Source organism: Xiphias gladius, chromosome 24, assembly GCF_016859285.1.
Source record: "Xiphias gladius isolate SHS-SW01 ecotype Sanya breed wild chromosome 24, ASM1685928v1, whole genome shotgun sequence".
In the NCBI taxonomy this organism is placed as follows: Eukaryota; Metazoa; Chordata; class Actinopteri; order Istiophoriformes; family Xiphiidae; genus Xiphias; species Xiphias gladius.
The window spans coordinates 16,889,818-16,907,804 of NC_053423.1; the positions used below are offsets into that span (position 1 = coordinate 16,889,818).

The 17,987-nt window shown below is 40.9% G+C and overlaps 1 protein-coding gene and 1 long non-coding RNA gene across 4 annotated transcripts in view; one reads left to right on the forward strand and one right to left on the reverse strand.

The window, feature by feature from the left end:
* The window catches only part of LOC120786694, a 13,422-nt gene extending 13,148 nt beyond the window's left edge, over window positions 1–274 (forward strand). The window contains exon 2 of the long non-coding RNA XR_005706747.1: window positions 52–274. This is a non-coding gene — a long non-coding RNA (uncharacterized LOC120786694). The remainder of the gene's footprint in view (window positions 1–51) is intronic.
* trim46b (tripartite motif containing 46b) overlaps window positions 1–15,172 on the reverse strand; it is a 17,170-nt gene extending 1,998 nt beyond the window's left edge. Inside the window, exons 1-11 of one of the 3 annotated variants that reach the window (XM_040122252.1) lie at window positions 15,032–15,172; window positions 11,734–11,995; window positions 11,379–11,568; window positions 10,520–10,718; window positions 9,336–9,482; window positions 8,711–8,806; window positions 7,113–7,366; window positions 5,835–5,956; window positions 5,354–5,692; window positions 1,678–1,907; window positions 60–127 (exon numbers count right to left, since the gene is read on the reverse strand). In XM_040122252.1, the coding sequence (XP_039978186.1) occupies window positions 60–127; window positions 1,678–1,907; window positions 5,354–5,692; window positions 5,835–5,956; window positions 7,113–7,366; window positions 8,711–8,806; window positions 9,336–9,482; window positions 10,520–10,718; window positions 11,379–11,568; window positions 11,734–11,995; window positions 15,032–15,082 (1,958 nt within the window). In that variant the 5' untranslated portion in view covers window positions 15,083–15,172. Of the gene's footprint in view, window positions 1–59; window positions 128–1,677; window positions 1,908–5,353; window positions 5,693–5,834; window positions 5,957–7,112; window positions 7,367–8,710; window positions 8,807–9,335; window positions 9,483–10,519; window positions 10,719–11,378; window positions 11,569–11,733; window positions 11,996–14,078; window positions 14,129–15,031 lie in introns of those variants that run through there. The other 2 variants (XM_040122253.1, XM_040122251.1) reach the window with 2 other exon arrangements.
* Between the last annotated feature and the right edge of the window lie 2,815 nt (window positions 15,173–17,987).

The following is a 17,987-nucleotide window of genomic DNA, read 5'->3' on the forward strand; positions in this document are numbered from 1 at the left end:
ATACCACTATTTCTTTTATTCGTGTTCATTCATTTCCATTTCATATTACAGCTACCCACCGCGGACTGGCCATGTCTTGTGGAAGGTGAAACCACTCCTGCAGTTTGGATTCCAGTCCAACTCCCACCTGTTCAAAAGAGAAAAAAAAACAGTTTTTGTAATGAACTAAACATTTGTCTTTTAGAAAATCTTCACATAACTGATTGAACTAGTCATCTCTTTTCCCATCTACGATTATTTGAAGCAATTCAGAAATACAAGCATTTTTAAGAGACGTTAGGCCTTTCTCAGTTTATTATTTCCTGTACAGTAAAATGAAAAATAACTAAACATAAACCCCAGATCTGTAATCATTATTTTCATTCTGGTCATATTAAACACAATACAAATGAAAATGTCATTATGTGTAGTCCTAGAATGCACATATAGGTACCAAGGTATGTACTATATATCAGGTTAAACATATGTATATAATACAGACATAAGACACTGTCAATATCCTCTCATAATTCTTTGCAAACTTGTCATTCCCATTGAAACAACCCAATCAGGAGACATTTGTGAAGCCCAAAGCTTCTCACTCTGTGGTGTGCTCGTTTTCCCACTGTCAGTCCTCCTGACATCATAAAATGAGTTGACAGCATGCGGTAACACATCACAAAATGTACTTAGATTGCACAAACACATATGTCATCACATACTTCCTACTTCATTACATCTAGAAATGATGTATGTTTTGGCTCAGGCATGATCTCTCCATCTACTTTTCCCCAAGTTAACAAAGCAACATTTGCCCGTTTGCTAAATAGTTGAAACTATGGATGGGAATTTCATTTTAAAACAGAGCCGGAGAAGCAAAGAGAGCTACCACCAACTAAAAGAAACTGAAACTTTAATTGGTCCTTATTTCCTTGTCATTATCTAATTCAATTAAAAACAGCAGTGCATAAAACTCTCAGCAACATAGGCATCACTGGGCACCCTCAGGTAACACACACTCGTCTAGCCACAAATAATAGACATATTTGAGGACAGGATTCATTCTAGAGTTTAGGAATAGCCAGGCCCCAACTCTCTCACTGCAGCATCATAATGCGACCCTCAACTTTAAATCTAAATTCAAGTACATTTTTTTAACTAAAATGTTTTAGTATCGTAACAGTGCTGATCAGAAAGGGAATACATTGTTCCTTTAAAGGCCCTAAACGCCTATTTTTTCAATTAGCTTCTTACTACAAGCAATTTGGACCCTATCTGAACACAAAAAGAGAGACAAGAGATTTCTGTATTTTGTGTTTTTCCCAGTGCTCTTCTTACTGGTTTGAAGTGGGAGGGGCTGATGTAATATACTGCCACGCACCAATCAGGATTTAGATTTACAAATTTGATCAAACCACACCTACATAATCATGATGAAACTGACTAACCGAGTTTTTGTGTTAAACTCAATAAATAATAGGGATGCTTTGTTCGAAACCTTGACTTTAATTGTTGGTTATGTATATTTAATGTAATCAAGAAGATTTAAAATCAAGCCTCAATGTCACCAAGCTTGCATGTCACTTGTGGTTTAATGTTAAAGTCTGATCATGATACAACATACTGAACAGTATGGACTAAAAGTATGTAGTATTCAGTACATTGAGTATGTAGAATGTACTACTAGAATTTACTTGCCTTCACTAAGTAAGACCCGGGCTCCACTGAGCAAGCCCAGTAGTGACGTCCCTGTGTAATAGCTACATCCCCGACCAGGAGGTCAGAAGTCAGGTGACAGGAAGTGAGGGCGTGGTCAGCGGCCTGCAGCAGAGAGAGACCGGGGACGCTGCGAGCACAGCGCTGCTCTTTACTGACCACCAGCCGGTCAGCATGGAGACCCCAGCGGGAGTCCAGGTAGAAGTTAAGCACTGGGAGGGAGGACACAGCAGAGAACAAGGTAGGGACAGAAAACAGAAAGAGAAGGGACGGAAGAAGACATGAGGGTAGAGAGAAGACACAGAGACAGGTGCACTCAGAAGTGACATATACTGGTTTTTAGAAGCAACAGGAGAAGTCTGGGAGGCAGCAGAGGGACAGTGGTACAGATTTACAGTCCGAAAGCAGCAGGGAGAAGAGAAATGAGGACAATAATAAACAATTGAGAGGAGACTAAGGGAAGAGGAACAGAGAGCAGGCATGCACCTCCTCCCACCAGCACTGGAAGAGAAAAGGACACTGATCGATACATTGATGACTCAGGGAGTAAAATACAGAAGGTATCGCAAAGAAGCTCTAGCTGTGGGGAGTGCATATTTTTCAAGATGAAGTACAATTTACAGAGGGAACATACAAAACAGCAGGAAGGAAAAACAGCCTCCAGTGCAGGGACACAAGGAATTCACCAGTCACTCAACTCCACCATTAAAAAGCCCTGGATCTGAATCCGATCCATGTTGTTAAGCCTCAGGTCTTAACAAATTGCAAACCTCATCATCAGCACTCGGACAGATCTCATTATAGGAGGTAGAGTGGGAGACAGAGGGGTGAGTGGGTGTCCAGATGGAACAGAGGATACATGGGATGACCAAAAAGAGAGAAAGGAGAAGAGGAGATAATTATGCCGCATGGGGTATAGAGGGGTGGTCAAGAGATATGAATGCACTTCTTACGTTCTGTAGGAGGCATGTAGGTTGGCAGCGTTGAAGTAGCGCAGAAGAGGGTGACAAGTACAAAGCTGTGAAATGGAAATAATACATGAGAGAAAGATAAAGAAACCGAGTAAGAGAGTGAGTATGTGCTGAGAGTGGAGACAGGTGGGAAAAAATGGAAAAAAGATGATGGGAATGGGTAGAAAAGAAAAAGAATGAATTATTAAATTTTTCACCATAGTCGCCATCCTAATGCTTTAACTGTTTCTGATAAATAATTGTAGGTGTGAAGAGATTAATGGGACCTGGATGACAGCAACTACAGCTTGCTGTGTGGATATAATGAGATTTTTTTGTAGCTGTCATACACTTGTCACTGATTTAAGCGCCTATAAGTCATTAACCGAAAATAGTTGAAAGATAGTTGGGTGGAAGATATATAAGGAAAAAAGACACATTTTGGACACTTAATGCAGGTGAGAGATGAACCTTCTGACATTCTCTTTTTTAGCACTAGTTAAAGGATAATTCCAGTTTACTTCCATGTTAGTTTCCAGTTTAGTTCCATGTTTACTTTTTAGGACTTATTTTTAGAGTTCTAGCCATTTTAATAGGATTATAATAACAAGGTTAACTGTTGAGATCTGGGAATACACCAACATTGCTAAAAAGAAATCCACTGAGGAAATAAACAGTTGCGATCAGACAATCATACAAGTTTTAAATAATAGCCCGGGTTTGCCGAACTTATTTGAAAGAGAAAACAAAGAAGGTTAACCAAGCTCTCCACTGCAATCATCTGTGACGGTTTTTACATATCGACTTTAACTTACCATACTTACTGTAGTTGTGTCAAACACAGATTTTCTGTGAAATGAGGAATTATTCCCAACATTTTCGTTGCACTCATTTTCAATTTACCTCCGAATGAAGTGATATATATGATATATATATTTGGCTGCAACTAACAGTTACTTTCATTATTGATTAATTTGCCAATTATAAATCATTTGGTCTACCAAATACCCTAGAGCCCAAGGTGACATTGAATGTCTTGTTTTGTCCAACAGTCCAAAAATAAAAGAATATTCAGTTTCCTTTAAGTCTAAGAAAAGTACATCTCACATTTGTGAACCTAAAACTTGATGAAGTTTGCCAGTTTTTGCTCGAGAAATGCAAAACTGCACTATCCTTTAAAGTGAGTAGAAGAGCTGGTGAGATACACTCAGTGACCACAAAAGAGATGGACCACCTTCAGCCTTGACAACAGCCGCCACATATCGATGCAGCGAATCAACAGCGGGATTGTTGCATCCCAGGGTTTTAAGATGACCAGTTTTGATTGGTAGATCATTAACATCATTTCACCTCAAAGTTCCTCAAACCACTCTTCCAATGCAATAGGGAGCATTATCTTATTAAACGCATATATGGTTTGCTCTGCCGGAGGTGTTCAATATGTGAACAAACAAATATTTAACACAGAGTCCTCTGCCGGAACCGAGTGTACCGAATCATTGGTGACCGAATCAGTGACTTTTTGCGTTAGAGCTCCCCCCACTGACGACTGATCGTGTTCATTATTGGCTCACCCATGTACCGTATACGGCATGTTACTACCTGGTTAACAGCTTACTGAAAGACAGCGAAAGCCACTGAAACAGTAATGTGAGAACTTCGATGCAGATTGGAGCTCGCTGAGATACTAGCCTGATAAATAGTACTATTATAGGCTTGGTTTTGTACAGAATAGAAGGAAACAGTTCGAGTCAACCTAAAGAAATTAAGGTTTGAACTGAGGATCGACAGAAGCAGCACCTAAATGTTGATGAATTATAAACTCTATGCTCTACATCAAGGCATCAATCTACAGCTTCCACTGCAGCACCAAGACACTGGCACTGGTACTTACAGTAAATGGAATACAACCACCATCAATCCTGTTAGTTGAGACCAGTTTTTTTATTTTAGCTCATTTTTTTATCTTCTACTTTATTCGACTCTTTTTAAATTAAATTAGGTAAATTAATTTATGTCTTGCGATATTGTCTTGTTTGTCATTTATATCTAGTCTAAGTGCTTTTATGTCTTATGCAAGGCACTTTGAATTGCCTTGTCATTGAAAGATACTATAAAAAATAAAAGGGCCTTGCCTTGTCTTGGCGTGTTTGCCAGAAGGTCTGCATGTCGTTTATGTCGCACCCTGAGATCACCCTCAGGGTGGACCATTTGATATCAGGATTCATCAGAAGAGACAGTCCGTTGTAAACGCATTTGGACGTATATTGGTGACAGGAGAGGTACCCGGTCCCTGCATACACCAATGTGATGCCTCATATTTCTAATGGCACTGCACCTATTCGACTTTTCTATACATCTACTCTCTGACTTTGTAGTAGTGGCACCAAATCTAACAATGTCACCCCTGCTCGCTCCTGATGTTTTGAAAATCGAATGTGAACTGTTTTGGATTTCACGATTCCATCAACAAAATTTCACTCAACCAAATCTGTGTAAGAATCGCGCCACTCTTTCTTATTTTTCCTCTCCTTTGCACATTTTTTTTTCGAGTATTGCATGTATGAGATGTCTAAACCTTGTTAAAAGGGTTACTACCTCTTTTCTATACACTTCTGTTGTTTGGGTGAAGTCTCCCTGTGCCAAAATGAAAGTCTTTCTGTTTACTTGTTAATGAGGATGACCAAAAGTTTAGCGTGTACTCTCACCTGGTGCAGGTGGGGTGTGCAGGTACACCTCCTCACTGTACTCCCCATAGCCTGCCTTGTTGCAGCCTCTCACCCGCAGCACGTACACGCTGTCCATCTCCAACCTGTCAATCACAGCGCTGTTCCCACTGACTTCATCCAATCGCTGCCAGCCCCAGCGGGCGGCAGCCAATCCTCCTCTGAACCCGCCTCGGGATGCTCCTCCTGGTACCACACCCCGACGGCGATACTCGACAGAGAAGTGCCAGGCGGGTGCAGAGTCTTGGGGCAGTCGCCAGCACAGGAAGAGCTGGTCGTAAGCCAGGGTACGCTGGGTGTCAATCACTGGAGCCAAGGGGGCTGTGATGAATTGTTGGAATATGAAGTTTCCATGAATAAAATGCTCAAATCTAGAGGTTTAACATGTCATAGCTGTACTACCATCTTCACTTCTATCACCCGTTCCCTTCCTCCCCCTTCCTCTCACCAATCCCTTTCTCACCCTGGATGAAGTTCAACTCTGTCAGGAGTTTAAGTTCTTTGGAGACATCCAGCTGGAAGTGTCTGAAAGATGGATCTGCAGCCAGAGTGAAATGCTGGAGATTTTCAATTGCTTTACTCAGCCTGGTGCAGTGAAAAAAAAACACAGGGAAAACAGTGTTAGAGGAGTAAAGGACGAAGGGCATTTACGTGATGCTTCCATCAAGCTGTGTGGGAGGATGAGACAGACTGATTAGGAGGGAGTGGTGTATGATTATTTTTAAAGGATAAGGCTGGCAACATTCTACATTTTTTTCTTACTGTCAACAAATCCCATGGACCAAAACCAACATTGCATTAGTCTGTCTCTCAATACTTTCCAACTTCCCTACTTTGTCTGTGTCACCAAGCCGCAAGCCCATTCAATTCTCCTAAAGACGGGATACAAAAATATTGTTTTATTTGTAAAAAACTGCAAAGGAATTTTCCGAAAAACAGCTGGGCACTGTATTGTTTAAGCAAATGCTACTCTAACAGAAGTCAATTGTGCATTCGTTGGGAACTGTTTTCAGCTGCAGATTATTACACATTTGGTGCACTAGTGAGTTTTTAAGGGAACAGGACGGTGTACTTTAAGTTGGGATGACTCGAAACAAACTACAGTGCCCACGTTCATCGTAATGAAGGAACATGTCACCCAGTGCATAATGTGTTTTTAATAGTTTTGGACAACAGAGGTGGTCTATGGCACAGACAAACAAGCTGTATCAGGTTTGGATACACAGGCAAAATTTAAGATTGATTCAATTTTGGGTTTGGTCTTTTCATGGGATTGTTTAAGTTAAGAAAAATTTAAAATATCATTATCATTTTAGAGTGTTTCAGTTGTTTTTGATTTGGCAAAACTATATTTTGAACAAGACAATGGACTTACAAGAAAAAATATAGGAAATAGTAGCATGTTTTCATTCACACAGACCCACTTACCAAGAGATAATTAAGTATCCCTCTAAAATACCATGTAGGTACTTGAATATATACTGTATACTGTAGGTATTACTGTAAGGTTTTACAAACAACAGAGAGGAATGCAGAAAGAACCATAGCTACCTGAGAAATGTTTTTTTATTACAAGCTGGTTTGTTTTCTGCAGAACCTTTAGGTGTGAGTAAAACCTGCTATATACATACAATAATAAAGGAAACGAAATGAAAGCAAACCAACACAGAAAGACAGAACTAATCTAAGGTCTGTTTTAATCAAGACAGAGAGCGATGCCGAAGATAAACAAATGGAAAACCTGTTGTGAGTCTGGCGAGCAGCCTGCACAAAGCAGGGCTGGTCTGTTTCCTTCAGCAGCTCCTGGGTAAACGCCATGAGCCCTGCGTGTTCCATCAATCCCCGTCTCTCTGCCACTTGATCAGCCAAGGCCTCGCCCCGCTTCTGCCGTGCCACCTCCAGAGCCTGGGTTAGGGAAGTGTGGCGCTCGGCCAGCGCGGCCGTCAGATCCCTGATGCTCTGAGCCAGCTGCTCTCTGGCCGACACGCTGTTTACCTGGTAATGAATAACAGACGGACAAGTTCAAACATCTGAAAACATCTACCTGATTTTTAACTGACAAAGCCTTTAAATCAGAATGATTGATAAGGCTTTCTCTATGAGATGGCTTACCGAAAGTACATTGTTTAAAGTACACACAAACAGATTAAATTAATTTTTAAAAGTGTGTGTGCCTTCACACGTGGTAGATTCCAAACAAAAATGTTATAATGGACAGATTACGAATGTGCACTCTATAACATCGGGATTAATAACAGCGTGTTAGCTGATTTTTTTCTCATTTCTTCATCTGTGTGCACCAAATCTTGACACATTTATAATAAATGTGAACATGCCGTTCATCTGTGACATAAAACAGGACATGTTTTGCATGGCTATACCTATCAACAGGAAATTATTTATTGATGGTATTATGTAAGTACTGATTTCAAAGTATTTAGCATCCAAACAACTAATAACCTTTAACTGGTTGAATTTGGCTCTGTGTTTTCTTTGTTGTGTGATCTGTTGGGATAGTATTTTGACACCAGTAACTTTGACCAACAGTAATACTTCTATTTAGCATTCATAAGGAGTACATAAACAATGAATCAATTATTTGTAAAGCAATACAATGTATTTGAATGTGGATATAAGGATATTTTTAAGTTTTTTTTAAGTTATATTAAGCAACCAGGCTATAACTCCTCAAGCAAAGCATCCATAACTGGTAAAAATACAGATAATTAATGGCAATATAACATAGTTGCATTTGCATAAGGTACAGTATGTGTTCATAATTTTATATTAATATTAAGTATTTATTCAATATATTTATTAGTTATTTGTATTTATACTGTATTTAATTTTTATAAATACTCCTTGCAGCTGAAAGCTCCAGGAGAAATCTAGTAATTGGCTTCATGAGTTTTAAATACATTTATAAACAGTTTTAAACACACCTGTTAATTATTTGTGCGTGTGTATAAACATTTATATAAGGGTTCTGCAATAGCTTACTTTGTAAGGACTTCCATTTGTGTATAATCAATTTGATTACAGCTATTTTACACTGAGTTATCAATTATTCATCATCTGTTTATACACCAGTAATGGATTTTGCATAGGATAAGTTGTAATTGTTGACATATACATTAATAATAGTTCAAATGTCCTTATATTTGCTTATATAACTACATTATAGTGTGTTACAAACTATTCATAAGTTCACAGCCTTCACAAAAGGGGACAGGCATAGATGAACAAACAGGGACCTCGGCAGTTTTTGGGGGTATGTAGCTGCTGGCTCGTGTTACATCCACGTTGAGCAACATTTTGTCAGCCCTACATATGAATCACCTCCGTCTGAGTGATGGCACTCTCCAGCTGGGTAATCTGAGCCAGAACTGTATCCTGGTTGGACAGAATGTAGTTCATCTCCTTTGTAATCTTCTCCTGTCAAATAAACAACAAATACACACCGGACAGCCTAACTGTTACACGCAGCCTTACATGAACTCTGCATTAGCCCATTTACTTTTCTGTTCTATATTACTGTACATTGTACGTTGCTCGTCTCTAATATAAAGGTCACTGCATCACTTAACTTTATCAAAATATCTAAATTCAGTAACTCAATAATTAAACTTTACATGGTAGAGAAGTGAATTTCAAGAATGCATTCTGTTGAGTAAAAAATAAATTAAATCACAAATTGAGATATTGACCTTTACTAAAATAAAAGCATCATGGTAAATATTAAACACAGTAATACATGAGACTTTGAAGGATGAGCATAAAACAAAAATTTTCCCTTGGCAAATGCAAGCCTTCACACCATTCATTTGAACAAGAATGTCTTACTTTTATCTGTATGTTTCAATGTTAAAATGAATTTTTCAGAACAATTCTATGTATCAACCCTTTCAATTTGCAGGGCATTTAGAGAAAAGTAGTTCAGATCGTGTGGGAGTCAGAGTCGTACCTTCAGGGCTTGGTATGCCTGGGCCACTGGGAGGATTTTGTGTCCGGTGTGGATGCGGCGCAGTTTGCAGAGTGGGCAGAGCAGCCGCTGACAGGACCGACAGTAGAACTGCAGTTTCTCCTGGTCATGCTCTGGACAAGTCAGAACCTGAGGAGGAGAGTCAAATTAAATCTGAAAGAGTTTGTTTGAAACACTTTTGTACGTGGGGAGAGAAAGCACAGAGCAGTGTAGCGGAGAATTACTGTATGAGGATGTGTGTGTAATTATCTTCTCCCTTTGGCAAAAGGAAGGACACTTCTTACCCAACAGCAATTCCGAGGTGAATCTGGACCAAAATTCATTTATCTACAACTTATTTACTTAACATTTACAACTGCAAATTTCTTAGATTATTGCAAAATACCCTTTATTTTTCTTAACCTGGCAACCCAATTTTGTTTTTCTAAATGGCTTATAACTGATCAATAAAGCATCACTAGATGAATTATTAACTATTAATAATGAGTCACACTCAATGAAGAGAAGTCACTTTATTTACAGTGGGCAAAAAGACTAAATGCTGTACATCCAGCCTTCATCATTGTTACAACTATGCAATACAAATGCCTCATGAATAGCAAACTCGCAGTTGATCCCCTTTAACTGGCACTGCCAAGGAAGAGAATTGGACATTTACATGACAACCATATCACCAGCCATTAATAGTGGAGGTATTCCTTACAGATACATCTGGTTTTACAAGACCGTTCTTTAGATTTGTGCCTCTTTTGTAAATAAATGATGGTGGATATTCCAAGACCTTATTTAAAACAGCAAGAGAAGAAAGGATGTGCCAGTTATTTTATGAATAGATTAAATGTATTGTATGTAAAAATGCATTCTATAGAATCGGGTCTGACAGGTTTCTCCTTTTTATTAAACAGACTCCCTCATTCTCTTTAAAAACCTGCTCAACAGCTGACTTAACTTGTGTTTCTGCATATCCTTTATCTCTAAAACATTAACCTTGACTACACTTTGTTCTAGGACTTCTTTTTCTGGACTGCAAAGTCCCCCGAGTCTACAAAATGTTTTTAGATTGTTTTTCGTGTTATTTTCATTGTTTTAATTGATATCAAGTGGTATGAAAATGAAGTCGATCATATTACACACGTAGATGAGCAGTAAGTGTCTCAATGTCTTACCTTTGGTCTGAAGTTGAGTGTAGGTTGAATATGTTCATGTTGTGCCCGTGGCGTCCCCCATGGGTGATACAGCTTGAAACATTCGTTACAGAAATTGGCTCTGCAGTCAGCGCAGCCCTTGGTGGCCTCCAGAGCTTGAGGAGGCTTACAAAACTGGCACATGACAGCCACACTGCCCAGACTCACTGTGTGTCTGTACCTGGTGGTGGTATGGAAGGAAGGCAGCAAGGGGAGGAATAAAAGAAATACTGTTTTAGCCTTTAGTTGCTGTATATGGCTGTGATTAAAAAAATTTTCACCAAGAGGGATCTGCCAAACAAATACCAAATAAAAACTGTTGTCAAAAGCACAAAACAATTATGGGCATGTGCAGAATTCTAAACAAATCCAAATGTAAGGATGTGGGCAAAACATCCAGTGTGAGAGAATGAGACAAACAGTTTTTAATAGGTGATAAAGTGACCACAAAGCTACTAGACTGAGGTAACACACAGTAAACCAGAGTAGCTACAGTATATTGCAGTGCATGCACTGCAGGATTGCTCAACAACTCAGTTGTTGCTGATTAACTACAATCAGAACTGGACATCTTCCCACACCTTCCGTTTTTCAGGCCCAAGTTATTTTTTCATTTACATTTGGCCCCAAACAATCATAAGCAGTGAAGGGCAATATCACTGTGTGAAGTTTTTTGTGCCAATCTTTGCATTGTTTTGGTTGAAGAGTTTGTTTGTGTGTGTGTGTGTGTGTGTGTGTGTGTGTGTGTGTGTGTGTGTGTGTGTGTGTGTGTGTGTGTGTGTGTGTGTGTGTGTGTGTGTGTGTGTGTGTGTGTGTGTGTGTGTGTGCGTATGATACCTACCTCTCCACTATGCGCTCCAAAGTGAGGTTGCGCAGACAGTCAGTCAGACCCTTCTCTCCCAGCTCCACATCTCGGCCGCAGGGGATACAGGGGAACATCATCACAAGGGCTGGGCCCTCCTTACGGCGTCGCCCTGGATACGTGCCATATCCCGGAGACCGAGGCATGGATGGCGAAGCCGGGTGGGGACCTCAAACCAAGAAGCAAAGCAAGTTATGAGCAAATACAAACAGAAAATGACAGGCAAGGATCTCTTTTTTCCAACATAAATATTGGATATTGATCACGGTTTGATAGTGAAATTAAAGTAAGGGTTTAATCAAGTTGACATGGCAAATGAAGAGTTATTCAACACCTGATCGCAGCACACGGTCAATGGGTCGTTGCTCAGCTTTAGGCGTAGGCCTGCGTGCCTGTCGGGGTGAGCGGGTATTGGGTGTGGAGGCTGGGGAGTTGGGCTCTGGGGGAAGCTCTGGAGGCGAGTAGCCATTTGCCACTAAGACCTCGGAGGCACACATGAGGCAGACACTGTGCTGGCATGGCAGGACCACAGGCTGTTTGACAATTTCCTTACACACAGGGCAATGCAGCTCATGCTCCAGGCTCTTCATGTTAGACTGTCCAAGGCAAAAGGGTGACAAGTTGTCAAATAAGTTGAGTATTCAAAGCCAGAATAAGTCTGTATTATTAAAACTTCAGGACAACATGTAAGAGGAAAAAAAATGTGCACCGTTAGCTTTTGTTTGCAAATTAAACTTGCAGGTAGGGCTGGATATCGTTTGAAAAAGCTCTAAAATGTAAAATTTTGTCCAAAAACAAGCAGCCATACAGAACTAGATAGTCTTTATTTTGCGAAATTTTCATTTAGACAAAAAGCCATCTGATTAAAGAATAGGTAAACAAGATTAGTAATCTGACCAGGCCCTCAAAGCCAGTTATCAGTCAGTACCAGAAAAGTATTGAGGTTCGATACCCAGCCCTACTCGCGGGTGTACTGCCGAGGAAGTACAGTATCACAGGACATAGAAATGAATTGAGAGAGAGACAGGGCAATGGAAAGAACTGTCAGGCAGGCGACATTGGGCATCATTCTTCTTAAATATGGATAAAGACCTGGCATTAATTATTCAACCACTGCACAGACTGCATTAACTTCAATGCATATGAAGATGAGCTCCTTAACCGGTAGCCACATATGTTTTTATGACACTATGAGAAGCTCGTGTATTTTTCTGTATCTATTACATATTTTTTACTCGGCATTTTAACAAGCAGATGTGAATATGTATTACACAGGCCACAAAAGACCACTGGCTCAGGTGTACATCCACGGCTTAGCTTTGTTACTGCTCCTATTTCTCAAAACATAGCGGACTCAGCTTTATTAATGTAGCATTCCTACAATGTGAAGACACCGATGGCCTCCATGGTGGTACATACTCTCACATTGGCACAATGGGGGAACAGGACATAATTTGCAGTGCAAAGACAGTGGTTTACATCAACACAAAAAACACAGTCTGACGACAGGTTTGCTTCTTTGTATACCTCACTGCTGAACCACCACCTTCAGTCTATGTAACCACAGTGGTCAGAGCTGAGGGGCCAAGTGCAAAGCTTCACCTCTGGAGCACTGCCCCACTCAAGGACATGGATTTGACAGAAAAGGACACACCAGCTGTTGTATAAAACCTGTGACTTCACATCGACAGTCACTCTAATGACAATGTTTCATAGAGAAACGAGATGATCAAAGAGATCTGCTGAAAGATCTTAAGCAGTTCCATTATCAATTTTAATATCTTAGTATGTGTGATAATTAGTCAGATTTTGTGTTTAGTGAGTATTTGTTGGTGCATTACATGAGGAGTATGGTAAATTTTCATTCATTTTGACAGTTAGGATGGGCTGCTTTATTTTGCTTCATGGATCCCCTTAGCACACAAGCTCAACCCACAACCAAAACTGTTGCAGGGCCAGCGGCACTATGAGTTAACTTCTGAAATCAGGACAAGACGAGCTGACTGACTGCGCTGCATAGGGGGTTTGGAGATTTTGTCGCCGCGATGTGATGTGATGTGATGGGATGCAGCATCAGGACAACTTGTCACACCACACCAAAGAACACTGCTGACGCCGCTGTTTCTGCATGGGGATGCAGAATTAGCGGGGATAATATGCGGGGGGTCATGTACAGTAAATTCCTCCATGTCCACTTGATTTTACAGAGGCCAAGAACTCACACAATATTATGCAGCTGGATTTACAAAAGTAACCCACACAAGAAAACTGATGCAAGAAATGTGTTCTTAGTTTACATAGGTAGGCCTATATAAAATAATACAGCTACATGCACATATCCCAGCTGAGACAGAATTAGGCTTCTGCAAAGCAAACTATGAGACCCATATTCAAGCGTTACACTGGATTAACTGGATTATTTAAAACAACCTACTTCCTCCCTCTGTCCACCTCAGTCTTTCTGTGTCATTCCCCAATGTCAACTCCGGCCTGTCTTTTTCCCCTCCTCTGTCAATCTAGCCTGTCGCAGTTTCAAGCTGTTGCCGTTCCAGCAGACTGTGAACCCCGAGACAAACTCTGGGCCCGCTGTGTCCATCTGAAATGGGCAGTGCGCACTGCCAACGCCGAGGCCGGCGTGGTGAGGGCGTAAAAGCAGGCGTTGCGACAGCGCATTCTTACCTTCACCTGGAATCTAGGCGCCATGGCAGTAGACTACGTGCACATTCCCAGCATCAAGAGAGCGCTGTCCCTTGAAAAGAGGGGAGGGGTTTGAGGCATTACATCGTGAGCAATGAGCCCCCCCCCCACCACCACCACCACACACATACACACACGCACGCACACACACATACACACCAAGCGCCGTTAACATGACCGATTCGACAGCATAAAAAGATGCTGCATTTCCTGGGCTGTTTTTTAATGTGGTGTGTGCTATAACATGTGCACGAGTGAAATCCTCCAGACCCCTAGTCAGTCCGCCACAGTCTATTGTAGCCATCCCTGCAAATTATTCATATCCTTTAACCCTATAAGGGCCGACGCTACAAGCAGCATCCACACTCGATCTTTCTCTCTTGCCTCAGCAGCAGCCCAAAGACCTGCATCTCGTCTCCATGGAAACGACCATCCAGTGAGCCCCCCCTCCCAAAAAAAAAGAAACGTGTCACCTCAGTCGGCACCCACACTGTTTTTTCACTTGTTTATTTTCACAACAGCGTCGTGTCTAATCAATAGGAGCATATTTTCCTCCAATATGGTAGAAGAATTTAGCTCGAGTCTGGTGTGCACCGTTCGATGCATTTTAGGACCGCCATTAAAGTGGGTTACAGCACCAAGAAATCATAACGAACCTTACGCCATTGGTTTTTCTACACCAAGAATTGGTGGTAGCCTATATTTTTTTTATCGGCTACAGGCAACGTATTTTCCTTTTCAATTGAAAGGCCTTTATTCTGGGTGCAGAAAAATATGCGGAATAGGCCCATCTTCCTCAAACGGTCCGGAAGGCGCGACGTGGAGACGTGCCATCCACGCCGTTAATTCGGTTCTCCATTTGCAGTCTCTATAAAAATAAAAATGGGGAATGCCCTGCTTTGAATGTGCATGCACACAAACAGACATATACTCACACCGATGCGAACCAGAGCTTCCATCGTTGATGTGGCTGTTTTTAAATCCATCTCAGGAAAATAGCTACCCCGTTTTCATCATCTGGATATAAACTGCGATGCATCTAGGCCATAGGCCATGTGGTACATATTAACAATTTAAAAATGTGCAGCTTTTGCCGATTTACCGTGTGGGAATTCTCTTGTTTTTAGGATTTTTCAAAAGGCAGTCGATCTGGACATTTTTACGCACCAAATCAAAACGGCTGGTTTACCCCGGCTTCCCAGTAAAAACAAACAATCAAACAAAAATTTAGAAAGAACGAAGACACCGATTCCTTAATTTGTTGTTAATGTCAGCGTATATCCACGCTGAATACTAACAGATGCCTGTGGCTGTGTCCCTCATCCAGACATCCCGCCCCCCGCCCTCGCCATCCCGCGACGGATGTCTTCAAACGATGTGGCACACAGCAGGGTGGCAGCCTGATGTCACTGGACGGGAAAGGGCCACCTCGGTCCTCTGTCGGGGAGCGAATGTGGATCTCCAGTCGAGCCGTGGTGCTTCCTCGAGGGTGCAGACCCACGTCATCGACCGTTCACAGTCACCCATAGGCTATGGAGGGTGTAAAGGCTTTCGGGATCCTCAGAAAATCAGGCTGCATGGTTCCCATAGCCGGTGATCAACAAATGGCCCCGGGGGACTGTGGAAGAACACATTTTTTGGCCACTACCTGGTGGACTGTAGGCCTTGGGCTACCAGCTGTAGACCCAGAATGTCACTGGGATAGCAAATTTTACTTTTATCAGCCCGTCGAACTATTCATTTCCTTTACATGAGTAAAACCACCGACTTAGTCAGTGTGCCTGAAATATCAAGTACAGTTTGTGGATGTGTTGCTAATTTGAACTACTTTCACTGGCAGTTTAAATCTATGACAGTGCATTACACCCTCCAGGATGATAACTTTTAACATTCGTAGGTAAAATCTTAATCTGACAAGTAACTAAAGCAGTCACATAAACGCAGTTCAAAAAAGAGTACCAAACTTCCTTCCATTTTTAAGTACAACTACTGTAAAACTGTTCTTGAGGAGCACTTACGGTGGTTACTTTCCACCACCCTGTTTTGCTTAATGATGTACCTGTTTAATCCGGTTCTGGCATCCTGAGCCATCGACCCTCACACTCCTTCTCTCTTCTCCTATATGCTCGGGCTTCAGTGAAATCGGGGCGCAATCCATCTCATAGTCTGTATTCAGTGAGGTGAGCCTATATGCATCTCCTGGTCAAAAACTGTAAGGTGCTGGGATCTCCCCCGGGTGAGCAAAGTGAGGGGGGAGACCCTCCCTCAGTGTTCATATTTCCTCTTAGTCATTCCCACTATTTGCAGTTTCAGCAATGCTCTTGCCTGTTAGTACAAGCTGGCGTGTTACACTTGCGGGCTGCGGAGCAAGTTGGATCCACCAGAGGGAGTGAAAATATAAAACAGCACTATTAACAGAAGCTGATTGTACTAAAAACAGTGTAACTTCTACTTTTAGTAAAGGGTGATGGAGTTGTTACTGAGAAACTGTTCTGTATTTGAAAATGCAAATAATTTTAGGTGTGATTATATTTACTTGTGGTTTGTGGTCCTTTTTCTATTCTCAGTCATAGTGAGTTAACAAGTCAGATGCCATCTTCATCAAACAAAGTAGGTTGTACTTGGAAATAATAAAATACAGGGCAGTTCTCTATCAGACAAACTTATTTTTTAAAAAATAAACGCGCAAAGGAGAGTGGAACAAAAACACATTCATTACTGTGACATAAAACCACATACTGTAGGTCAGATGATAATGTGTTTATTTCCCATCGGTAGTGCCTAATGCTCATTACAGGATGTGCTTATGCTTTCTTTTTCCACAACTTCGAGGGCACTTTGAAGGACTTCAAAGTTGATGCTGGCATATGAGGCTAGCAGGAAGGCGAACTCTTTGAAGTTCACAAACCCATCCTCGTGCAGGTCCACGGCTTGAATAGTTCTCCTCCACATTCTCCCTGCACGGATGGAATACGAACATAGTTGCATGCGGTTGTTGCCCTATGTGGTAACACTTTATTTTAAGTCCCCCTAATTACTGTTTACTGTATAAAAAGTATGAAAACATATGATAAATGTTTTATAACACACTACAATGTAGTTGTATGCGGCTATAAGGACACTGTTAAGTGCTTATTAATGTACTGTATTTGTCAACAGTTGTAACTCCTATGAAGACATATTTTATATCATTGCAACCGTGTTATACTATATTGTCATGCATTATCCTGTGCACCTCCATTTATGGGTGCCCCCACAAGAGGGTTACAGTTTTTAACAAATACATGACCACTACAATATAGTGTGTTATAAACCATTTATTTAATATTTATATAGTGCATATAAATGCTTAACAGGGGGACTTAAAGTGTTTCCAGTGAGGGATTGATTGAGTTACTTATTTTGTTAAGACATAAGGGTTTAGCTGAGATACAATGACTTCTCTGACTTGGCATTGTTATTTTTTTGTTTTTTCAGTATCTGAAGAAATTAAACAAATGACCAGTTTAATCCAAATAATCAGTCAGCCAAAAATGTTTATATGATTTCTATTTTCTTTATTGACCATTAGCTTGTATCGTAGGGAGATTTTCAGAATTCTGAAACAAAATATGTGAGATTTTGTATTGCATGTCAATATTTAATTCACTGTAGTGCTAATGTCTATACCATGCCATGAACCTTGCGTCTGCATTTTATCAGTAAACCTGTAGTACCTGAAAAAATGTTTCTTTTGTCAGTTTTGCATTTCCCCCTTGATTCAGGGCAAAACAGTGTACACAGCAGCCAAAGCTGCTTCCAGAGAAGTTAGGTATGTGAAGCTGGTCGTTTTCAGAGTGTAGAGGATCTAAACACATAACAATAAATCAATAAAAATACAGATAGGCATCA